The 26,486-nt window shown below is 37.4% G+C and overlaps 2 protein-coding genes across 3 annotated transcripts; one reads left to right on the top strand and one right to left on the bottom strand.

Moving 5' to 3' along the window:
- Positions 1 to 7,194: 7,194 nt before the first annotated feature.
- On the top strand, positions 7,195 to 16,733 carry LOC111892870 (formyltetrahydrofolate deformylase 1, mitochondrial). Its single transcript, XM_023888928.3, has 9 exons — positions 7,195 to 7,364; positions 7,783 to 7,976; positions 11,847 to 11,959; positions 15,420 to 15,570; positions 15,648 to 15,721; positions 15,791 to 15,950; positions 16,028 to 16,126; positions 16,204 to 16,290; positions 16,363 to 16,733. Exons 2-9 carry the CDS (start codon positions 7,848 to 7,850, stop codon positions 16,507 to 16,509), a joined length of 960 nt encoding a protein of 319 aa, XP_023744696.1. The 5' UTR covers positions 7,195 to 7,364; positions 7,783 to 7,847; the 3' UTR covers positions 16,510 to 16,733.
- Positions 16,734 to 17,076: 343 nt separating this feature from the next.
- On the bottom strand, positions 17,077 to 19,654 carry LOC111892888 (VAN3-binding protein). 2 transcript variants are annotated; one of them, XM_052769129.1, is made up of 7 exons: positions 19,515 to 19,654; positions 19,107 to 19,330; positions 18,634 to 19,018; positions 18,266 to 18,448; positions 18,042 to 18,091; positions 17,872 to 17,958; positions 17,077 to 17,552 (listed from the first exon to the last, which is right to left on the bottom strand). In XM_052769129.1, exons 2-7 carry the CDS (start codon positions 19,293 to 19,295, stop codon positions 17,328 to 17,330), a joined length of 1,119 nt encoding a protein of 372 aa, XP_052625089.1. In that variant the 5' UTR covers positions 19,296 to 19,330; positions 19,515 to 19,654; the 3' UTR covers positions 17,077 to 17,327. The 2 variants fall into 2 exon arrangements, with proteins under 2 accessions (XP_052625089.1, XP_052625090.1); XM_052769130.1 differs by lacking the exon at positions 19,515 to 19,654 and having other exon boundaries at positions 17,901 to 17,958; positions 19,107 to 19,446.
- Between the last annotated feature and the right edge of the window lie 6,832 nt (positions 19,655 to 26,486).

The raw sequence follows: 26,486 nt of genomic DNA, 5'->3' as shown, positions 1-26,486 counted from the left end.
CTTCATCACAGCTTCGATCTTCGCTGGATCAACCATTATCCCTTCTTGGTTGACCACGTGACCCGAGAATTGGACTTCTCGAATCCAAAAATCACATTTGGAGAACTTTGCATACAGCTTCTCCTTCTTCAAGACTTCTAACACTTCTCGCAAGTGTCTGCCATGCTCCTCCTGGCTTTTCGAGTAGATCAGAATGTCGTCTATGAACAATATCACGAATTTATCAAGGAAAGGGTTACAAACCCTATTCATTAAATCCATGAACGCTGCCGGAGCATTGGTTAGTCCAAATGACATAACCAATAACTCGTAGTGTCCATATCTAGTTCTGAATGCAGTCTTCTCGATATCTTGCTCTCTTACTTTTAGCTGATGATATCCTGACCTAAGATCGATCTTCGAGAAATAGCTCGAACCTTGCAATTGATCAAACAGGTCATCAATCCTCGGCAACGGATATCTATTCTTTATTGTTGCCTTGTTCAGCTCTCTGTAATCGATGCACATTCTCATACTTTCATCTTTCTTCTTCACAAATAACACCGGAGCTCCCCAGGGCGATGAACTAGGTCTAATGAAACCTTTGTCCAATAACTCCTGAAGTTGCATCATCAGCTCCTTCATCTCCGTTGGTGCTAATCGATAAGGTGCTTTTGCTATTGGCGTGGTTCCTGTAACAAGTCTATTCTGAACTCCACTTGTCTATCAGGTGGTAATCCAGGAAGATCCTCGGGGAATACTTCCGGAAAATCACACACCACTGGAATGCTCTGCATCACCTTCTTTTCTTTCTTAACATCAATCACAAACGCTAAATATGGTGTACATCCCTTGGCCAAACACTTTCTGGCTTTCATTAGAGAAATGATCCCAGAATTCACTCGCCGTTTGTCCCCATACACCATAAACGAATCTTTTTCAGGCGGGTTTACTTTAACTATCTTTTTCTTGCATAAAATTTCGGCGTCATTGGCGCTAAGCCAATCCATTCCCAAGACGATGTCGAAACCATTAAGTTCGATAGGCAATAACGCCTCGTGAAACTTATTCCCATTAAGGTCGATTAAGATGTCTTTCATACGATGGCTAATAGGTACAAACTTGCCACTAGCTACTTCGACTAATAAAGCATTATCTAGTCTATCAACAGGCAAAGCTAGCTTTCTACCAAACTCATGTGAAATAAAGGAGTAGTTGGCTCCAGAATCAAACAATATATGAGCAGGTAAATCGTTTACGAGAAAGGTACCTGAAGCGACATCAGCTTCATCCTTCGCAGCCTCAAGTGTCATTTGGAAGGCCCTCGCCTTCGACTTTGGTGGAATGTTGGGCTTTGCTGCCTCCTTCTTCTTCGGACAGTCTTTCAAAATGTACCCCTCTTCATTACACCCAAAACACATCCTTTTGTTGTTCGGACATTCATTGGCAAAATGTCCAACCTTTCCACACTTGTAGCAGGTTACATCCTCGCTGCATTTCCCAAAGTGCTTTTTCTTACACTTATCACACCACTTTGCTTCGCTTCCTTTTCCTCCAAACTTTTTCGAATCAGATTTCGAAAATTTTCCTTTCTTACCGGAACCAGATGTTCCCTCAAACTTTCTTTTCTCACAAACATCAACCTTGTCGGTGGTTCTCCCCTTGATCATGTTCTCAACAGACTTGGCAGCCCAGATAGCTGCCTCTAGAGTAAGTGCCTGACGTACTGGCACCTCGTACTCCCATGGAAGTCCCTTCGCATACCGGTCCACCTTCGTCAGCTCGTCTGGAACGATACGCAAGGCAAACTCCATCTTATCGGTGAAGTTATTGGTGTATTCATCAACTGACATGCTACCCTTCGTCAATGTCAAAAATTTATTCTCCAACTCCAACAGATTTTGAGCCGAGCAGAACTTGTGCTTGAATTGCACCAAGAATCCTGCCCATGACAATTGCAGTGGCTCATTAGGGCTTAAGGTCTTCCCTAGAGTGTTCCACCAACGAACGACTCCACCTCGGAATTGACGCACGGCATAGATAGTTTGCAATTTACCTCTGCAGCCACAAGTCATGAAGGCTAGCTCCATTTCGGAGATCCAATCCATAACCCCAATCGGATCCTCCTTTCCATTGAAGGTCGATGGTTTGCAAGTCAAAAAGTCCTTGTACTTGCATCCCGTTCCATCATTCCTTCCTTCACGGTTATCTTGCCTAACTATCGGTGGGTTGGCTGGACCAACAAACCCACTGAAGTTTCCACCTTCCGAGTGCCCTTCATTTAATTCAGGCTCTTCCACACGAATCGACAGTTCTTTACGATTCTGTTGAAGCAACCGTCTAGTTTCATCCATCTGACGATCCAACATCGTCTGAATCATCAATTGCACACCAGCCATGGTTATTGGCTCAGGTGCTGCTGCTATGACATGTATTGGCTCAATCACTGGTGGTTGATTTCTGTTTTCGTCAGCATTTCCAACTCCACTTCTTGTTCTCACCATTTTGATCTACACACCGAATAAGGTGAAATTAGATCCTCAATCATGATAGATAATCAAATCATCCTTATCACTCCGAAACGTTCACATGCTAGTTCTAATATCGTAGACGTATGCTTAGAATCCTACACACATAAGGTTTCTAGATCCGGTCGGCAACAGACCATAGATCCGAACAAATAATATCATATATGGAAACATATAACATTTAGCACATAAAGCAATTTAGGCAACTTTCCTAAAATAAACTAGTGCTCGTGTCTAAATCACAACAGACACACATCTCAAAATTCCACTTAGCATTCTAAGTTTAAGTCTAGAAATCCTACAAATTCCTAGTTCGCTTAAACTAATGCTCTGATACCAACTGTGACATCCCCAAAATCTCGACCAGAAAAGACCGATTTTCATTTATGCTTTTAAATATTTTTAGAGTAAATCCTTTTGATTTGAAAGAGTTGCAGAATTTGTTCCCAAAAACAAAACATGATAAAACAATGTTTACCGAAGCATTTCATAAAAGAAATGTATTTTCATTATAATCAAAACTCAGGGTGTCATGTTCCGATACAGACCAATAAGCATAAACGAATACATTACAAGTCATTTAACAAATATAAACATATGCAGACTTGTAAACAAAACAACTTGATGGTTCATCCATCTCATGCCCTTCCGCCACTTCCTGTAATACAATTTAAAACTGAGTGGGTCAGGCTTGGGAGCCTGGTGAGCATATAGGAGGCTGGAGCCTCGGAGTACGCGGGGCATACTGGTCCGAATACGTCACTGCTTACGTATCCGAAGACTCGAGTGCGAGTGTCGACATCCCTCGGAGTACGCGGGGCGTACTTCGGATCAGACCGGTGACTACTCTTCGGATAATGCATCCGAATTTCCATTTAAATATAAATACAAAATATTTAATAAACTTTGGAAATTCATATCTTCTTCATACGAACTCCGTTTTCGATGTTCTTTATATCCACGGAAAGGTGAGACTACGCTCTACAGCTTTCGTTTAGACTTCGTCGGCTAATTTTGACTTTATTTTTATTATTTATTTTTAATAGGCCGCGATAGACAAACTTAGTTATAAATTCATAACTTCTTCGTTTGACGTCCGTTCTCGCCTAACTTTTTATCGCTTTGATACCAACAATGAGATCTTCGATTCTCATTTAGATTGCTTCGGCTAAAAACCCCTCGATCTCAAATCGAGTATAACAGGCTGCATACTGCTAAGCCGAAACTTCGATAAATCATAACTTCCTCATACGAAGTCAGATTTGGGCGTTCTATATATATTCGGAAACCTCGTTTCAACTACTACAACATAAATCAAAGATATTAAGTTTATTTTATACTTAAATTTTGACGCTTATTTTTATTCTTAATTAATCAAACCACATAATTAAGCAATTAAGCACAAAACACATAATACTCAAATAATATAATCTTATTATTTCAAAATGGGTTACAAAGGTTAACCTAGACTATTACATTGCTAAAAGTGGCAAGCCCGGAAACACAGGCGTTACAGTAAAGTAAGCTTTTAAAGCAAATTCCGAACAATCTTTGTAACGGTTCATTGTGAGCACTTTTATGACATGGCCACAAGGTAAGCCATCTGTTTGCCACCGCCTACATGTACATGTTCTTTGTTGGAAATCAACAATTACACTTTTGTGAGTAGAGCTTTTCACTTCAAATCTACTATTTGAGATAAGGTACACCATCCAATTATTACAAGCATCCTTATTTTCTTGTATAATCGTTTCAGCCCATGGGGTGAGTGTCGTTTTTACTTCAGCTAAAAAAATAGACATATTTTAATAATATCATAGTAAAATAACATTTCAAGTACTGTTACATATAAAACATAAGTACCTGCTACACTACGTTTCTGAAAACTCCATTGTTGCATTGTTGCACGAAAATACTCAATCAACATCAATATTTGCATCTTTCTTGCAAATATTGACATTGCATTTATAGACTCCACACTAATTGATGTCATAAGAAAATACCGATTCCCAGGAAAATGTGCCCTGACCCATCTTTTTGGATTGATGTTTTGTAGGTATTCCCATACACGAACATTTACCTTTTTAATTTTTTTCATCCCATTATCAATTTTTTTAATAGTATATGCTTTGCATGTCTCCCAAATATAATGCATGTATTGTATCGCTGCTTCCAAATTTTGCTGAAATGTTGAAATACAAATGGATACCACATATTTCATGATGGGCGTGAGGAAATATATTTGCAATTGACGTCGCTATGGATGGAGCCATATCAGATATGAATGTAAGGTCTTCCACGTTGCCTATACATTCACGTAGTTTTTGAAGAAACCATGACCATGTCTCCGTACATTCACTTTTGCATATGGTATAAGCAACAGGCAAAATCTGATTTTGACCGTCCATTGTCACTGCGAGCAACATCGTACCATTGAATTCACCCTTTAGGTGACCACCATCAATTATTAGCGTCGACCTATAATATTTGATGAACGCTTGTACCTATAATTATTTTTTATTGCATTAACAAATACAAATTGAGAATCATATGTTATATTTGTTATAAAAAATTATCACTGCTTACCGAGCAACCCAACACGATATACACAAACTCAAATCGATCATCAACGTCTGTTCTTATCTAAGTAACAGTTCCTGGATTATGCTTGACCAAGTTGTGCAGATACGCTGGTAGTTTGGTGAATGAATCCTCTTTGGTACCTCTTAACATCAACAACACATATTGTTTTACCCGCCATGACTGTAGGTATGAGATATTGATTGGAAATTTCGAATTGATGTCCCTTACAATTTCATTACCCCGATAAACTCTATTATAATCTCCGGCCAATACTTCAGCGATAAAGTGGTCGAGTACCTTTTTCTTTGATTGTCGATGATTAGACTCCAAGTTTGTTGCACAACATGTGTGTTGGTCAACAACTTTTGTGACTTGGAAGCAGTAGTAGATTTGATTCCCCTTGCCCTAACCATCCAAGAGCAATTTTCTACCAAACAAACCACCTCGAACCTTTCTTTGCTCGATCTGGTAATCTTGCACTACTTACCTTGTTCCATGCATTGTGTTCCAATTGCAAGCTTAAGCAACTCTTTGTCATAAAAAATGTCTATAACCTTAATCTTTTCATTTATATCCAACCTCTGACATGGAATGTTCACATTATCATTTACAAGACACGAAGGCAATGGTGGCATACCATGAAACATGGTATCTGAATAAATAAGTTTAGGTTCATCATCAAATTCTTCTCCGTTAGAATCACTCTCTAGGCCGGATATATCCAACTTGTCACAATCCGCAAACTCACCATAGCCTTTTAGTTCACCATCATGCAAAAACGGAACTTCTTGTTTTCCAGATTCATTACCAACCTTATCCATCACGTCTAGTGCTTTTTTTGGTCAAAGTTATGATTTACACCAACATCATTATCACCTATATACTTATAATTCTCCGGTGTAACATACATAATCGGTCATGACAATACATTTTCATTTTCAACAACACTATGATATTGACTTTTACTTGGACTTTTAAAATTACCTATTGGATTGTTGCTCCCTTTTCCATTTGATAAATTAGCTGCAGATGTCTTTCCTCTATCATCCACTTCGTTACGCGATACGCCTTCTTCAACCACCACATAGACATACACAAATTTATCTCCAACGATATTTATTACCTTGATCAGCTTTCTAATATCACGATCATCAACAACACCACAATAATAGAGTTGTTCTGGATGTTGATAAGCCAGACTGACTTTTGATTCTTCGGGAAGACCCATCTTGCACTTCACCAAATGAACAAATTCGGTGTATGTGGTGGTTTCGTAAAATTCAACACCGAAATAAAACATTCTCGGATTGTATTCCAGCGGCCAAACATATGATAATTGGGAATTAACAAACTCTCATCTTCCATCCGTAATAAGCAATACAAAATACTTTTTACAATCTCATTATCTTAATTTTGAGAATAAAAAAGCTGGAATGAAGAAAACTTTACAAAACATGAAATAATTCCAAAAATATAAAAATACTTAATATATATAAGGTAGGTTGAAAACAGTAGTCAACTCTGACGAAAAATAGTCAAATTTAACAAAAAATTAGTCAAATTAACAACAAAGTAGTCAAGTTTACCCAAAAAGTAATCAAATTCAAACCAAATAATTGTTAAAATTTAAACAAAATAGTTGTTAAAGTTATTGTACATATTATAAACATTTTTTTTTTATATTCTGTATTTTATAAAAAAAATTAAAACCGTATTTTTTTGGACAAAATAATAGATAAAAAACCCCCAAAATAGTAGATAAATAAAAATTAAAAAACCGTAGCTTTTTCCCAAAAACCGTAGACTACGGTTTGGGAAACCGTATGCTTTCCAGAGAAAACCGTAGGTTTTATAATACCTACGGTTTTGTATGACAAAAATGATTTTTTTTTTTATAGAAAACGCGAAACAGTAGACGAAATGACGAAACACTAGGCGAATCTCGAAACCTAAGGTTTCGTGGGCTATTTTTGGCCATTTATTAATTTTTGACTAAAAATTGCTAATTCCACACTTAATTTGGCTAGATTAGTAATCAGGAAAAAAAAAAAATAATAATAATAATAATAATAATTAAACCTAACCTAATTTTCAGCTATTTGCGTACGTTTTGTGCCCCTCTCGTATACGAACCAGAAGACCACGAGAACCACTCCTTCATTCCTCGCTGATCTCTCGCCTCTCACTCTCAAATCAGCATCGACGCCACCGGTGAGCTCCTCAACCACCTGTGAGCTGCACAACCAGCGAGCTCCCCCACCACTGGAGACAAAGGTAATAAAAGAAAATATACTAAAATAGCTCCAAACTTCAAATCTGTTTGGAATTAGAATGAAACCATGGATGTTTGAAGCTTCTAGTTTCTCTCGTGTGAATCACATATGATAGTGATTTAGTAAACTGGTAGTATTTCTGTATTTTGGTCTGTTGAGTGTCGATTTTAGCTGCTACATGTAATCTGTCTACTGGTCCATGTGTTGTCAAATATGAAATCCTTTTAACAAATGATTACATGGTGCAATGCTTGTAGTCTCTCTACTGGTTTGTATAAGGAATGCTCTATGATTGTTGATTTACTAAATGATTAAAGATTCTGCTGTTGGGTATTTTAATTTTGGAGATATTTATAATTTTAAGATTAATTATTATTATCCGGTTGGGTTTTGAAAAGTATGCCGATTCTAAATCGCAGCCGCAGGTGATGGGAATGGCGATGATTTGAGTGGACGCTGTGAGAGAGTGAGAGAGAGAGAGGTCATGAACGTTCTTGGAAGAGCTTCCTCAAGCTGGCCGATTGTTTTGGCAACCATGAAAAGATCATTTAACACCCTCAGAATCTCCCCTGATCCTTCCCTTGCTCATGGTATACACGTCTTTCATTGCCCTGTAAGTCTCCCCCTCCTCTCATATGTATTTGAATTTGCTCTTGTTTTTTTTTAATCATAAAGTCGTTAACATTGTTCTTTATGAACTATATTCTAGGGATTTAAAAGCTCAAAAATCATAAACAGAATTTGAAGCGACTGATTGTTTTTTAATAGGGGGTTTACTATTGTAAATCATTAGGACTTAATCGGAATAGCATATTAGGGATTTATGATACAGGGCTAGTTGTTATAAAGTTAGTTACAAGAGGGGAATAAATGTAAATGTCAATATAGATGAAAGTTGTTAGTAATGTCTTGAGGGTATAAATAGAATGTACAGCTGCATGAAAATAGTTATCGATTCAATAAAGCTTTTCCCCAAATATTTCCTTTCTTCAACAGTTGAGTTAATGGTTTGCTTATCAAGGCATAATTCCGAATAAACTTTCTATAATAACCTGTCATGCCTAAGAAACTTCTTAGCTCTTTCACAGTTTTTGGAATTGGCCACTTTACTGCTGCTTCTATTTTCTTTGGATCTGTCTCCTACACCTTCACCTGATATGAAATGCCTCAAATACTCAACTTTTGATATAGCAAAAGCACATTTGCTCGCTTTGGCATATAGTTGATGTTGTTGCATTAGATGAAATACAACATTTAAGTGCTCCCAATGTTGAGTTAATGATGGGCTATACACCAATATATCGTCAAAAAATACCAATACACATTTTCTGAGTAAAGGTTTAAAAATATTATTCATCCAACTTTGAAATGATGTTGGTGCATTTGTAAGTCCAAAGGGCATTACTAGAAACTCGTAATGCCCTTCATGGGTCTTGAATGCAGTCTTGTAAACATCTTCATGAGCTACCCATAATTGATGATAACCTGCTCTTAAATCCAGTTTACTAAAAACCTTAGAACCAGCCAATGCGTCAATTAATTCATCCACCACAGGAATAGGAAATTTGTCTTTAATGGTCTTCTTGTTAAGATCGCGGTAATCAACACATAGCCTCCATGTACCATCTTTTTTGCCTACTAATACAACAGGAGATGCAAAAGGGCTTGAACTTTGCTGAATAGTACCTTTATCTAGCATTTCTTGAATTAATTTTTCAATAATATCTCTTTGTTTCACAGCATATCTGTAAGGTCTGATGTTGACAGCTTTTGCTCCCGTTTCTAAAGGAATTCGATGATCAAAAGCTCCTCTTTTCGGTGGTAAACCTTGTGGTTCTTCAAAGATTTGTTTAAATCTTTGTAATAACTGTTGAAGTTTTTCATTATCTTGACTGATTCCAACACTATTACATGTTCCTGACATTAGATTGATGTTATCTTTTGCTGGATTTTCCAATTGCAACAGATAAAATTGGATACCATTGCAGCTTAAGTGTTTTTAGCAGAGTTTCCACTCACTACCTTCAATGCTTTTGGTGGCATACCCCTCAATACATGCTTCCGTCCTTGGTATATGAATTCCATTACCAATTTACTGAAATCCCAACTAACAGTGCCTAGAGTTCTTAGCCACTGAATACCCAAAACCATATCACATCCTCCCAAAGAAAGAATTAACATCTCATTCTTGAAATGTGTGTTTTGGGGCATTATTGTAAAATCTTTAGCAACTGATTGACATGGTAAATGAATGTCTCCTAGTACTCCAACAGATTGAGTATCAATTTGTTCCAATTTGCGTCCCAATTTTTGAGCTATCTCTTTGTCAAGAAAATTATGGGTGCTGCCCGAATCGAAGAGAATATTCAAAGCTTTTTTCCCATAATATCCTGTTACTTGCAATTTTTGATATCCTTGCTTCCCATATAAAGCATTAACTGAAATGCATAGTTCTCCTATCTCAATATCATAGACTATTTCTTCCTCATTCGTGCTTTGCCCTAACTCATCCACTGCTTCTTCTACCAAGTCTTCAAAGCCTTGTATTTCTATGGTAAAAAGTTGGGTTTGTTTCGGTTGACATTTATGATTCTTGTCATAAGGAGCATCACAAAAATAACATAGTCCCTTTGCTTGTTTCTCAGCCCTTTCAGCAGCAGATATATATCTGGTTCGAGAATTGTTGTTAACATTTCTGGTTGGATTGGGTAAAAGAGGCGTATTTGAGGCATTTCTGGGTATGTTTGTTTTTGTTGTGAATTGGGAATTTATCGGATTATAGCTAGATAATGATTTGATGGTTTGGAAACTGTTTCTAGCTGGAGTTTTGGTAACTGATAAGGTTTGTTCTTGGCATCTTGCTAGTTCAATAGCACGAATCAAAGATTGTGGTTTTAAAGCCTTTACAAATGGTTTTACTGTAGATTTAAGACCTCCAATAAAACTATCCAAGAAGTATTGTTGCTTCAATAAGGGATTTCGATTTAACATCAAAGCACTTAGTCTTTCAAAACTGTCAAGATAATCTTCCAATGTTCCTTCTTGCTGCAACTTGTTAAATTCTTCTACTACTGAACTTTCAATATCTTCATAAAATCTAGCACATAAATCTTTTTTGAATTCATCCCAATTCACATCACCTCTAACAACAATGTAACTGTTATACCAAGATTCTGCTCTCCCATTCATATACATGCTAGCCAAGTCAACTCTTTGTGAATCTGGAATTTTACAAAGATTGAAGTATTTTGTGCATGTTTCTAACCAATCTCTAGGTTGACGACCATTAAATGTTGGAAATTCCAATTTAGGCGTGAAATTAAAGGTTCTCGGAGACTGGTTGTTAAGAATACCTGATTGATTAGAAGTTCTTGTAATTACAGATCCGTTCCCGATTTCACTAGGTCGTCTTTCTTGATTCTTCATGAATTGAAAGATTTCCGCCATTTAAGATCTATGTTCAGCGATTTCAGCCTTCTGTACTGCCATTTGTTCTTGCAGAAAGATCCTCTGTTCTGCTAATTGTTGTTCCAAAGCTTTCATTCGATCGTCCATTGCTTCTTGTTGTTGATGGACTACCGTTGCGTTTTTACCTCGAGCCAGATTGTCAAGTAGATTTACAGGATCAAAGAAACAAGCTCTGATACCATTGATGTAGGACGCAGGAAGCTACCATGTTTTTATGAAGAATCGGAGCTTCGAGATACTACAGGAGAATCATTTGAGAGAGGGAGAGGGAGAGGGAAAGAGAGAGGCTTTATTGAATCGATAAGTATTTCACGCATCATGGGAATTTGCAAATCATATAAAAAATAAATCTCCTGACTTTTTTCTATGTATGACTTGTGGGCAAGTCAAATGTTTTAGGGGGAAAGTATGATACAGGGCTAGTTGTTATAAAGTTAGTTACAAGAGGGGCATAAATGTAAATGTCAATATAGATGAAAGTTGTTAGTAATGTCTTGAGGGTATAAATAGAATGTACAGCTGCGTGAAAATAGTTATCGATTCAATAAAGCTTTTCCCCAAATATTTCCCTCTTCTCTCTCTCTCTCTCTCTCTCTCTCTCTCTCTCTCTCTCTTAAATGATTCTCGTGTAGTATCTCGAAGCTCCGATTCTTCATAAAAACATGGTAGCTTCCTGCGTCCTACATCAATTTAAATGTGTTTGAACCGAGGAATAGAATTATTGAATTGTATGGATTAGAGCTATTTTAGTGTATACAAATTAGCAGAAAATAAAAAAAAACATTAACCAACATATAAATGTTTACATTGAATTCCTCATAACCACAAGAAGTAATGTAATTGATAAATTCTTATTGCCATACCTACTTTGTAGGTGTAATTAAGAAAGTCTTGTGTCTTTTTTTATCACGGCTTCACTACCCACTCTACAAGTTGTATTGTATATAATATATATTGACTATTTCTCAAACAAATTGACAATTCGATGACTTGGAGTTTATTGTATTCTTAATAGGATCAAGTTGGAATCGTGGCAAAAATATCCGAGTGTATTGCGTCAAGGGGAGGGAACATATTGGTAGCTGATATTTTTGTGCCCCACAACAAAAATGTTTTCTACTCAAGAAGGTTAGTATGTGGTGTGGTCTACTTGTGTTTTATTTATTTATTATTATTTTTTTGTCGATAAGATTGTTTTTTTAGGTGTTTTCACTTATTTTGCTCTTGAAGTCAAGATTTTGGTGAACCACTAATTACCATCTAGATGTAAAAATCAAGCAAACTTTTGGTTGCAGAAATCGCTAATCGGTGGACTAGTGATTAGGGATTAATCGGCTAGGCGGAGATTAATCGGGGACCATTTATTATTAAGAAAATTATTCAAAAAATTATAAATCTAATATTAATCCTACAAAAAAAGTGATTAATCGGCGATTAGGTCCGATTAGCTCCGATTAGGTCCGACTTTGACCTGCGTTGACCAAACCCGATTAAGTAAGTCCGATTAATTCCGAATTTGACTTGTATTGACCAAACCCGATTATAGTGACCGATTAGCAATAAATCTCATCGGTGGAGGTCCGATTAGCGATTAATCGGCCGATTAGGCCGATTTCTGCAACACTGATATATATATATATATATATATATATATATATATATATATATATATATCAAGCTCTGACCACCAACAGGGAGCTTGACCACGTACGTGCTGTGTACTCAGATTACACAGGGCGTACGCCCAATCTTCCCAAACTCTCATTAAGAGCTTAATGCCTTAAGCTCTTACATCCAACTTTCAATCATCTTCAAGAGTCATAAAGTTTCCAACTTTATGACTTTGCATGTCCATTAAGTGTTTAACTCAACATCTTAACACATTAAGACCTTCCAAGGAATGCATGGAGCAAAACCAACCATTAAGACCCTATTTTTATGACTCAATACCCTTCCAAAGGTTTGAAAGAACAACTTAATGGGTTAAGAACATGCCATGCTCAAGAATCGCCATTTTGGGACCAAACAATGACTTAAAATAGCAAAAACCTAGATCTACAAGGTGGAGTGGAAAAGATGCAAAATTTATACCTCCTTGAGGTTGCAAACAAAGATGAAATCCTAGATCCAAAATGCTCTCAAGCTCCACGTTCTTCTCACCACCTTCTTCTTTTTCCAAAGACACTTCTAAACACTCTAAAGGCTCCAAAATATTCTTCTCTTAAGGTTTGCTTGAGGATCGATTTCATAGGAAAGAGGCTGAATAAGAATGAGATATGAGGCTATAATGATGCTTAAATATGAGCCAAACCCTAAAAATTAGGGTTTGCATGAACCTCACGTACGCCCTGCGTACGAGGTGTACGCCCAACATACTAAGGCGCGCCCTAGTACGCTTAGCGTACACACGTACGCGCAACGTACTCCCAAAGCCTGATTTTTACCAAAATGCCACAATGGCCTCTTTTGCACTCTTTCTTTTACTTAGGGACCAATATGCAATAAATCTCAATATAAACAATGAAAATGTCTCAAAACAAGATGTTATAGATCTCTAGTTGACCCTCGAGTGTGCGTATGCTCCTCACACATCCTTTAGGGAATACACCCTAAAGGCTCAACTTCTCAAACTAGAGATGAATGATGATGAAACGTCATCTGCATAATTGACTAGGGCTCAAGAAGAATGAAAAATGCTATGATGCACTCAACAACAAGGCGAACAAATGAAAGACAAAGATTTGGTGATGTTGGTTATCTCGGGTCTTGGAGAAGAATACAACGGGTTGAAATCAACTCTTCTTGGTTGCCAATTATAGTGGTACGATGTACCAATTATATTGGTACGATGCACCATATAAAAAAATAAATTATATTAATTCCAAAAATTATACTGATATTAATAATCAAATATTCAATATTCAATGAAAATACTTTAATACATAACCCATATGACAAAACACCATAGTAAAAAATTCAAAATAATTTAGAAACATAAAGCGAAAATTGGGATCTTTTGATGAGGATGATAGAAATCGGTATATATAGTGAGTAAAACTAAAGTTCCAAATAAGAAATTAAGTCTAATGACTGTTAGTATGAAGTGAAGTAGTAATGTTAATGTGAAAATTGAAGTCATAACTATTAATGCTTATGTGAAAAGCGAAAATTAAACTTACTAATTAATGGAAATCGAACGAGGAATCTCAGGTTCGATGTCGAGTTCGTGTTCCAACACTATTTAATTTGTGAACCATGAATAAATGGTACATCGAACCATCGACTTTTGGCACAAAATTTGATACGCCTTCCATAGCGATCCAGATCGCGAACCGCCGACGATTGGTACGCTTTTGTACCGCGATTCAGTTCGAATCGTTCCGGTTCATGGTTCGTAACTAATTTAGCTAACCATGTGACTATCAGACTATGGTCCAAACCGATTGGGGAAGCGAGTTTCGAAATCTCTTCCATTTCTTCTCTCCTCTCGGCATCACTCATCACGCATCGCCTTTCATGTCCGCATACTAGTGAACAAAATGGTTTTGTCCGGTCTCAAGCATAAACCCGAATTTTCCTTTCTCCGGGTTTTTGGATGTCAATGCTTTCCTCATCTCCGTTCATACAATAAACACCTTGTTGTGTTTCTTGGTTACAACATGACTACCAACCACAATCTGAATGCATCTGTGTGGCCCGTAATGTTCGATTTAATGAACAATCATTTCCTTTTCAAAAACCTCCTACAACCATTCCAAATCCTACCACTACCACAACCTCACCTCATGAACAGCCCTTGTTCACTTCATACCTATCACCTACTGCCCCTTCCTCTACATACCAAACAGCCCCAATCCCAAACGAACCAAACCTTACACTGCCATACCCAATGCACTTCGCTTGACACCCAACCAGCAACCTTTACCATTGCTAGTAACAGGAACCCTAAATGGTACAACTATTTTAATTATTCATTATTATTATTATTATAGTGGTGTCTGCTAAACATATAACCTTTTTAATGAGTGGCTTGCAAAAACTCATATACTCAGTTTTAACTTATCTTTTCGCATTGGATTACACAACATTTCATTTTTTTTCACCAATCTAAGACTCGCTGGAGTTTGCCTTTCTTACTAAGATTCCCCATGCAAGCATTTACAATATACCTGCAAGGCTCCTTGCCAAATTTGCACTGAATAGTTCTTCTTCATATATACACAATTTCCTTTTGTTTAAAAAAAAAAAAAAAATTAAGCAGTGGAGTTTGTGTTAAAACAACTTCATAGTAGTTGTAAAGGTAGAAAATAAGTAGAATTACAATAGCTGTGAGATTGAGGGGTATTTTGGTCATTCTGTTAGAGTTAATAGGAGATGGATGTTAGGGAGTGAGTAGTATCTTTGAACAGAATTAGTTGAGTGAGATTTTACTCTAAATCATTCATAATTCTGCAATTAAATTAAAGCCTAGTTAGTGTACATGAGTTTGATGTATGTTGGTTTTACAAGTGCAAGTATATTCATCTACTAATAATCCCAACTTGACATGAAGTTGATAAGTAACAAGTAAGAATAAATTGTGTCTCAGTGAGTTTGTGTTCGACCCAATTAAATGGCAGCGGAAGCAAATGAACGAGGACTTCCTTGACCTATCAAAGATGTTCAATGCAGTTAAATCGCTTGTTCGAGTGCCTTCTGTAGACCCCAAATATAAAATTGCTCTTCTTGCTTCTAAGCAGGTTCTTCTTCTTTCTAGAAAAAATTGTTAGTGAAAACCAAAAATAGTATTACATTAGTAAGGAGGTTGCTGGTGCAGGACCATTGTCTTGTTGATCTACTGCATGCTTGGCAAGATGGAAAACTTCCGGTTCAGATAAGCTCTGTAATCAGGTAAAGCATTTTTTATTTGTTATCTTTGACCAGTAAATGTTGTGTATAATATATCTGTATTTTGAACAGCAATCATGATAGGGTGGGGAATACCCATGTGATGCGGTTCCTTGAAAGACATGAGATTCCATATCATTATCTGTCCAAGTCAAAGGAGAAGAATGTAGAAGATGAGATATTGGGGTTGGTTGAAGATACAGATTTCTTGGTCCTTGCTAGATACATGCAGGTAAATGTTTTTCTAGTAGTAGTATAGCAGCAGGATTGGGAAAAAGGTCTTATTTGTTTATTGCTCACCCAGGACAGGTGTTGTCTGGAAACTTTTTGAAAAGATATGGGAAGGATGTCATCAACATACATCATGGCTTATTGCCATCATTCAAGGGAGGAAATCCATCTAGGCAGGCAGGTTCTGTGTTCCAATTTCCAAATTCTATTTTAAGCTTTTTATTTTTTTTATGTTTTTTACTGGAGAATGACAGGCTTTTGAAGCTGGGGTCAAATTGATTGGTGCCACAACCCATTTTGTCACGGAGGAGCTTGATGGGGGCCCAATCATTGAGCAGATGGTAATCAAAGAGTTTTAAGTTTCTCAGTATCAGTAGTATGCAGTATCAAATAGTTTCTGTTTGGGTTTGCAGGTTGAGAGAGTCTCGCACAAGGATAATTTGCTGAGTTTTATTCAGAAATCTGAGAATCTTGAAAAACAATGCCTTATGAAGGCAATCAAGTCATATTGTGAGTTACGCGTTCTACCTTATCAACACAACAGGACTGTTGTATTTTAAGTAAGCTCAAAATGATGCTGATCAAAACTACAGAGTCCATTATATTCCTTGTGTTGCAAATTTTTTGTATTTCATTTTAATTATTCATTCTAATTTAAGTTGTTCTTGTTCCGATCCAATAATAAGATAAATTAAGAGTCATTGTGTGTTCATAATACTAAGATATATGTGCATTCTCAGTTCTCCTTAAATTCATTGTTGTTGGAGTTTTCTTCTCTGTCAAACTTTGTGTTTTCTAGTGTGATACTTGTTTAAATAGGGAAACTTTTGTTGATTTTGATTGATATAGGGGGTGTTTGGCTAAGTTTATTAAAACAACTTATTAGCTTATTAGAGGTTCAACACCCCTATATATAAGTTAAAAAAAGTGCTTGTATAGAAAATAACTTATTCTGATGGAAACCTCTAATAAGTAGTCATTTTTTCATAAGTTATCCCATACTTATTAGCTTATAACCTAATAAGTTATAAGCTAATAAACAATAAGTTTTTTTTTTTGCCAAACACCCCCATAATATATAATATACAAGTGGAAGGAACTTCAAAGGTTGGAAAAAAAAAATAAAGTAAATAACCAAAGAGACAAGGCGCATAGCATATGTTAAGTAGTGTGTGTGTACATAGATAGTCGCAAGGGTTACAAAAACCACATACATATATATATATATATATATATATATATATATATATATATATATATATATATATATATATATATATATATATCAGAAATACAAAGCTATAATTAATTAATAGCCAGACTAGATGCAGCCATAAACCATGAGTCCATGACACATGGTTGTTGATGGTTTTCTAGTCTAAAGCTTTTTGATGGAATGCGAATGGCTGATGTTGGTTGGTAGTTTGTTTGATTTGTAGAAGATATTGAATTGTATCAACCCATTTCTGTTTGTGGATGTTTGTCTTGCACTTGAACTCCAGAAGACCTTTGGCTGTTTTAACCCCAAAATAGGTATCTGCATTTTCCCTTTCTTTGCAGTATGGCCAAGACCCTTTCTCATTGCACACACCATACACAACACCTGCGATTTGATTAATTCAAATATTTTCATTTTCATCTTGTGTTGCTGTTTGTGGGTCCGGTCCTAGTCCTACTCCTACTCAATATATACTGATAATATATATATTATGTGATGTGAGGAGGAGCAATGGTTTGGTTTGGTTTGGTGGGTCTCTTTCTTTCACTTGAGATGTAAATATACTTATTATATTAGGAAGAGAGATGGGAGTGGGACCCACAAAATGGTCCTAGGTAGTAGTACTGTTAGCAAACAAAAAGTTTTTTTTTTTTTTTTTTTTTTTTTTTTTTTTTTTTTTTTTTTAATCATCGGTTTAAATTACATTTGCCATGCCATGAAGTGGAAGCTTGCCTTTATTCTTTGTGGAAAAGGCCCCTCCCACATGGTTGCTTTTGAGGTTGATTATAACCTGTCATGCAAAAATTTAGTGCCATATATATAACTTTTGTTTTACTCAAATCTCATACTTTGGTTTTCTAAATTTTTTTTTACCTGGGACTTGTTGTTTATGTATATGGATACTTGCTTCCAGTGTAACCCTCCTGGGCATTGATTGATCAGAAAGCTGGTCAGCCTTTCATATCATAATATATAATATATATATATATATATATATATATATATATATATATATATATATATATATATATATATATATATATATATATTACTAGTAGTAGCATAATACTACATACGATGAAATGAAAGCAAGCAACCTTTGTATACTTGTTGCAGCATGTGTTGAGTAGAAGAGTGATGGTGGTCGTCCTCCTCCTTCACCTCCTGGGGTTTAAATTTAATGGTTTGAGGCGGCATTCCCTTTTCATATGGAATGACAGTAGCATTCTTTTTTGCTTGTTTTGGAAATCTAGCTTTGAGGGCTGCTTCACCTCGCAAAGCTATATTAATTATTGTAATTGAGTATATATATGTTATATTCTATTTAAAAAATATTAATATATATATATATATATATATATATATATATATATATATATATATATATATATATATATATATATATATATATATATATATATATATATATATATATATATATAGTTGAGTTGATGAGGATGAGGACCTGTTGCAGCTGCAGCTGTGAGAGTTGTTAGATGGGTTGGAGTTTGGATGTTGATGGCTGATTGGAGGACAGACAAGACAAGATGATGATCGGCTCCAGAGGATTCCGCCACCTCACAGCAATGGGTTGCTAACAGCTCTGTAGCCGACGCAACAGCACTGCTCATTCTTGAATCCTCCTTCATCGTCTCCATGCTTCTTGCTCTTGTGATGGAGGCCAAAGCTGCCGCCAGACCCGCCACAGACAGGGCGGCATGGGTCTGTGCTTTTTCTGCCCGGACTTTATCTCTCTTCCCTCCTCCTCCTCCTCCTCGTATGCTGCTGCTGCTGTGATTAAACCATCTAACCCTTTCAACTTTTGATACCTTCATCAGTACCTTTGTTTGCTGCAACAAATTATCAGTTAAAACCAATATTCCTTTGAATTAATTTCTTAAATTTTGGGATTTCAGAAATCATCAACTAACTCCTCACAGGTTGTGGTTGTGGTTGTGGTTGTGGTTGTGGTGCAACCAATGATGATTCCGTTTTTCTTGATTTATGTGCCATTAACGCTTTTGAAATTTCATCGGCAGAAAGACTCCAGGATCTGGACAAGAATTCCATCGGCTCCATTGGTGTTTCTGGTTGTGGAATCAATTCTACTGACTTCTCACTTTCCATTCTTTAGCTTCAATTCCCTCCCTCAAAAAACCGGTCTATATCCACAAGAAAAAAAAAACACCATCAAAAAATTACAATACAAATAACAATCAGAGTCATCATAAATTTAGGTTTCTGGTGCAATTAAAAATAATGAAATGAGACAAAGCCATGTAATGTTGGGCTTGTGGGTACACGTACAACTCATTCTCATGAGAGTGGGCATTACCATTAACCAACCTTTTAGAAACAAAGATGTACATGTGTGATATGCCCAACCACAGGAAACCTTTTGGACTCTGTCAAGTACTCAACTCAACTCTCTCTCTCTCTCTCTCTCTCTCTCTCTCTCTCTCTATATATATATATATATATATATATATATATATATATATATATATATATATATAAAGTATTAACTATGGAGTATGGTCTATGGGTGGTGGGTCAGTCATGAGATCAGTGGAGAGACAAACATGATGGGTAACATAAACATAAGACTTGAATCCTGTGCTTGTAAGTTCTTGTCTCCCATAAATTAAGGTAAGGTGTTGCCACCCTAAAACTAAACGCTCTGTTCTCTTGTGTTGTGTTGAGTTTGTCCCTATAAAGACGAGCATAAGTACATGCTTAAAACCCCGATTATGGACCCACATTATACTAATATTAATATTCCTCTTTATTATCAAATTTGTGACACTTTATTCTTTTACGACGTTTGTTTTGGAAAATTCTTTTAGACTATTTATCAAATATTTATATTTTATTCTATTATTGTCACGTATCCTGAAATTATGTGTAATGGCAACAACCACAAAAAAAACCTTAATTTGAAATACTTTTATTAACTTATTAGAATTTTCATATATGTGCTTGAATGCTTGGCCTTCGGTTGGTGTTGGGTGATATGCATGTGAAAACATTTCTCGGTTTTTGGGTAACTTGTTTCCAAATTCTCCAGCAATCTGCCTGTTTAATTTCTCAATTTACCTGTTTGATTCCTCTTTTTTTCTCAATCGATGCATGTCATTACCTACAATGTTGTAGCCAGGATTTTGTTTTAGAATATGTCAAATAATTTATAAAATATGAATGAGTAGCAAAGTACTTCAAATGATAACAAAATGTAACAATGTATCCATTCTAAAATAAATTGTTCATTTAAATAGCACACAATGCTCTCTTATATCATTAAAATTATTTAGAATAGAGTCTAAACATAGAAACTTAATGATATCAATTATAAACATAGTCTAATATTTTTATACAAAGTAAACTTATAATACAAATGATTTGTTCATAGCAAGAAGTAATAACCTAATTTATTAGAAACATACGATAAAAATATAAAATCAATGCAAACCTAAATTGGTAAAAAGTAAGTTAACTAAAAGTTGCCTATGATAAAAATAAAAAGGGATAATGACTTGAAAGGGTAACGAACTTTCGACTTTTGTCACATTTAGTCACTAAACTTTTTTTTGTTATCTATTTGCCATTGAACTATTGAAACTGTTCACATTTTACCCTTATGACCGGCTGTTACCGGTCATAAGGGTAAAATGTGAATAGTTTTAATAGTTTAGTGGCAAATAGATAACGAAAAAAAGTTTAGTGACTAAATGTGAACAAAATCGAAAGTTCGTTTCCTTCTAAAAAGTTCAATGACTAAATGTGAACAAACTTCCTATTGTATTATGTTTTAGCAAAATTATTTATTTTTGTTTAATTGTAGCAACATTTATTGATGAAGAAATCTATGAAATAAAAAAACAAAATGTAACATCCGGATTTTCAGGTATCATAATTTAAGTATTTTTCTTTTGAGTTAAGAAGAGAGACTCGACGAGTTGACGCCTCAACTCGTCGAGTAAGGTCGCGACTGATGACTCAGATTAATGAATGGACTCGAAGAGTCGGTGAGGCGACTCGATGAGTCCACGCTATTGGCAGAAACCCGAAATCTTTGGGCCCGAGCCATATTTAAAGGCACTTATGGCCTTCAATTGCGACTACCTTTCCCATAAGTGAGAACCCTAGCGAGCTTGAGTGTGTAGAGTGAGAGGAAGAGCTATCTTGAGCGTTTTGGTGTGATAGATCTGGACCCTTCTAGGTTCAGAGAGCCGAGAATATGAAGCTTTAGTAGAGTAAACCTTGGGGTTCGAAGTTAGGAAGCATTTATGGTATTTTTATGGTATATATAGTTACTTTCATCTTACACATAGATATGAAGTATTTTATATAAATTACATGCTATGTGTGCATATTATTTGAATACTTGTTGTCTATGCTGGATGAACGATTTTATACATGTTTTAAAAGATTTAAACGGTATATTTATTTTATATCTACAAATATGTTGCAGATGAAACATGGGTAGATGAAATAGTTGGTGTGTGATAAAATAAAATGATGAGAGATAGGTGATGATAGAAAGGTGATGATAATTAGGTAAATAGATGATGATGAATATGTGATGTAGGATGAAAGGAGATACCATAACCTTAACCAACAATGTGGCGATGTAGTCATCTACCAGAGTATAGATGGTGACCACGGACTATTCTAGATAACCCAGTGGAAACACCAGCAGGCCCATAACCTGTAGGTGATGAATTACGAGTTCAAGCGATGTTGTAACTACGTATTCATGCGATGATACTCTAACCCCTTACTATGAATTACGAGTTCAGACGATGTTGTAACTACATATTCATGGGATGTCACAAATTTCGCATGCCAAACCAATGGTCATAATTCACATCAGTGAGAATGGTTCATTTTTTTTGTAAAACCAAAATCAGATTGGAAATTTTGATTTTTTATTTTGGAAAATCTCAAACCATTGGTTTTTTATTTCGGTTTTGGTTTTTTGTTTTTTTTTTTAAATATATTTTCAGGGTTTTTTTTATTTCATAGATTTCTTCATCAACAAATGTTGTTACAATTTAACAACAATAAATAATTTGCTAAAACATAATACAAGAGGAAGTTTGTTCACATTTAGTCATTGAACTTTTTACAGGGAAACGAACTCTCGATTTTGTTCATATTTAGTCACTAAACTTTTTTTCGTTATCTATTTGCCATTGAACTATTGAAACTGTTCACATTTTACCCTTATGACCGGCAACAGCCGGTCATAAGGGTAAAATGTGAACAATTTCAATAGTTCAATGGCAAATAGATAACGAAAAAAAGTTTAGTGACTAAATGTGACAAAAGTCAAAAGTTCATTACCCTTTCAAGTCATTATCCCAAATAAAAACAAGTAGTTGAGTATTAAGATAATAGAAAAAAATTAATATACTAACTTGATGGCTGATGCATAATGATGCTGGTGAATAATGAATGAAATATGAAATAGTGAGCAACAATTGAAAAAGTGGCGGTTATCAAATCTTTTATCGGCAAAATCCAGACCATATGAAGCAAAAAAAAAAAAACAAATTTACTTAACAAAAATATATATGGTATATAAGACTTAGATCTGTGTGGTAACAACATAAATTTTCAAAACAATTTTTTCATTTTTAAAACATCTCACATCTCATAAGTAATTTCAAAAACTCATATGTATCAATTGTTATCACAGTAAAAACACATCCCAGAATCTCAAATACATAACACATAATGCTCCATCGGTGTGTACAGATCATGCCGGCGCCTTCCCGCGATCTTTATTGGTACCTGAAACACATATCACACAAACGATAAGCATAAATGCTTAGTGAGTTCCCCAAAATACCACATGCAACACATACGCCACTCAAGGCCATAGCTCTATGGGACCTTCCGATCCATGTGTCTTAGGGGACTTCCATCCCAGCCCTGGTAGACCTTCCGGCCTACCCGTATGACCTTCCGGTCCATATCATACTACTCATAACATACATGGCACATACATATCATATAACAACATACATCACATTCTACTCGTAGCACATAAGACCTTCCGGTCACACATAATTACCACTCTAGGTAAAGTATAGTGAGAAGACTCACCTCGAACGATGTCGGATAACCTCTCGAGCTCGATAACCCGACCTAGCCTCCTCCTATTAACATAATAACATCTCTAATCAATACTTTATCATGTCCTCACTTCTAAAGGATGGGTAGAAGACCATTCTACCCCTCCCTGACCTCTCTTGAACCAGCTTGACCAAAACCCTAAGGTCAACTGAAGTCAACGCTAGTCAACGGTCAAACTTTGACCAGACTCGTTGAGTGCACATGGGTGACTCGGCGAGTCCAAGTGTGTCCTCTGAATCCTTCTAAGGCCTCACTCGACTCGTCGAGTGAACCTTCCACTCGACGGGTTACCACTGGTCATGAATCACGGGGCAACCCCGACTCGACTCATCGTACTCTTATGGACTCGGCGAGTTTCTACCATCGCCATGCTCAAATGACCTTCTGAGGTCAGATCTGTTTCTCTAACCTATAGATCTGACTTTCCAATGCTCAATAATCACGTAAAGGTCCAATCTTAGCACTCATGCAACGTCCATAATGCTTCTTTTGGTGAAATAGCTTCAAAAATGGCACTCTAGGTTCATATCTCCAAAGGAATAGCATAAAGCAGGATGGTTGGGACTCTCTGGACCTCTTAAGGTCCAGATCTAAGAGTTATTCCACCTTGGGACCTCAAAAGCTTCGAATTCAAGCTAAAGAAGGGGAAAGAAAACCCTAGATTCAAGTAGATCACCATAAACACGAGATTGAGCATATATCCATACCTCTAGTAGCCTCCTCTAATAAAATGGTAGCATATCTGAGCTCCTAAAGCCGTTTAGCTTGCCCTTCTTCCTTCTTCCTTGCAAAATCACACTAGAGATGATGAAAATGGCTTCCCCTCTCTCTCTCTCTCTCTACGCTCTCTGGTTCTCTGGTGTTCTTAAGGGTGAAGGTGGCCGCAAATGAGGGCCATAAGATCCCTTAAATATGGCACAAGCCCGAGGATTTAGGGTTTATTCCCTCAGCGCGGACTCGTCGAGTCGACTTGTCGACTCGTCGAGTCCTTTCATTAAATCTAGTCAGCAAATCGCGATCCTACTCGACGAGTCCAGGTGTCAACTCGTCGAGTCCCCCTTTTGACAAAAATAAATAACTGAAATATGATACCTGGAATTTCGGATGTTATTATTCTCCCGCACTAGAATCAGACTTCGCCCTCGAAGTCTCGCTCTGCAAACAACTTTGGATGCTACTCCCGCATCTCCAACTCCGGCTCCCAAGTCAGCTCGGACCCTCTCCAATGTTGCCACTGGACCTGAACCAAGGGCACCTCCTTGTTCCTCAGAACCTTGATCCTTCGATCCAGGATCGCGATCGGCCTCTCAACATAATTCAGGCACGCATCCACCTGAATATCCTCTAGTGGCACTACTGTCGACTCGTCGGCTATACACTTCCTCAACTGAGACACGTGGAAGGTATCATGTATCTAGCTCACCCTGCCCACCCTTGCAGTCACCATGAAAGGAACAACGTACTGGGCCCTAGCTTTCCCCTCTTCCTGAATCGGATCACTCCTTTCCAAGGAGATACCTTCAGGAGTACGAAGTCACCAACCTGAAACTCGAGCTCGGATCGTCGCCTATCCACATAACTTTTCTAGCGACTCTGAGCTGTCAGCAACCTTTGTCTGACCTGTTGTATCTGCTCAATCGTCTAAAGCACTATCTCAGTGCTACCCATCACTCACTGCCCTACCTCTCCCCAACAAATGGGAGTCCGACACCTCCTCCCATACAACAACTCGAAGGGAGGCATACCAATACTCGAATGGTGGCTGTTGTTATAGGAAAACTCAGCCAATGGTAGGTACGTGTCCCAACTTCCTCCGAAGTCCAACACACATGCTCGATGCATGTCCTCAAGCGTCTGAATCGTCCGCTTACTATGTCCGTCCATCTGTGGGTGGTAAGCGGTGCTGAAATGCAACCTCGTACCCAACTCCTCATGGAATTTCTTCCAGAATCTGGAAGTGAAACGTACATCTCGGTCTGACATAATCGAGATCGGTACTCCATGCCGCGATACCACCTCTCTCACATACATCTCTGCCAGCCTCTTTACGGAAGAGCTCTCATTGATAGCAAGGAAGTGAGCGCTCTTCGTCAGCCGGTCAACAATCACCCAAATTGCATCGACACCCCTCACGGTCCTCGACAATTTGGTGATGAAATCCATAGAAATATGTTCCCATTTCCACTGGGAAACCTCAAGTGGCTGTATCTTTCCATGCGGACGTTGGTGCTCGGCCTTAACCCTGCGACAGGTCAAGCACCTCTCAACAAACCACGCCACATGCCTCTTCATACAGGGCCACCAATACTCTTTCTTCAGGTCCAAATATATCTTAGTGGCCCCGGGATGGATCGAGAACCTCGATCTGTGCGCCTCCTCCATCAGGATGGTACGTGCCCCGCCCGTATACGACACCCAAATCCGACCCTAAAAGGTCTTAAGCCCTTGGCTATCGGTAACAAACTCAGATAGTTGCCCAATCACCCGCTCTCTCTTGCGGTTCTCCGGTCTCACAGCCTCTGTCTGGGCCTCTCGGATGGTATCCAACACTGGATTCATCACCGTCATCCTCATACAAATATCTCGTATCGGGGCACTCTCCACCCTACGGCTTAGGGCATCGGCTACAACGTTAGCCTTGCCCGGGTGGTATAGGATCTCGTAGTCATAATCATTTACCACATCCAACCATCTCCTCTGGCGCATGTTCAAGTTGGGCTGATCCATCAAGTACTTCAAACTCTTGTGGTCCATGTATATGATACACCGAACCCCATACAAATAATGACGCCATATCTTGAGGGCGAACACCACAGCCCCAACTCCAAATTGTGGGTGGGATACCTCACCTCATGAGGCTTCAGCTACCTCGAGGTGTATGCTATCACGTGTCCTCTCTGCATAAGCACCGCACCCAACCCCGATATCGATGCGCCACAATACACCGCGAAATCCTCCATTCCCTCTAGAAGGGCTAACACCGGGGCTTCGCACAATCTTTGGCGAAGAGGGTGAGGTGTGCTCTGAACCTTTTGAGACTCGGGGCGAAGGATTGGTGGAGGTTGACTATGGGATCTTATTCGGATGCGCAGCGGGCAGTGGTTACTTGGGATCAGTTTCATGAGATGTTCAGCACTCGTTATGTTCCACGGGTTGAGAGAGAGAGGTTGGATCAGG

The sequence above is a fragment of the Lactuca sativa genome, chromosome 3 (genome assembly GCF_002870075.4).
Source record: "Lactuca sativa cultivar Salinas chromosome 3, Lsat_Salinas_v11, whole genome shotgun sequence".
Classification (NCBI taxonomy): Eukaryota; Viridiplantae; Streptophyta; class Magnoliopsida; order Asterales; family Asteraceae; genus Lactuca; species Lactuca sativa.
Note: the sequence above shows the minus strand (reverse complement) of the source record. Positions and strands in the feature narration are given on the sequence as shown.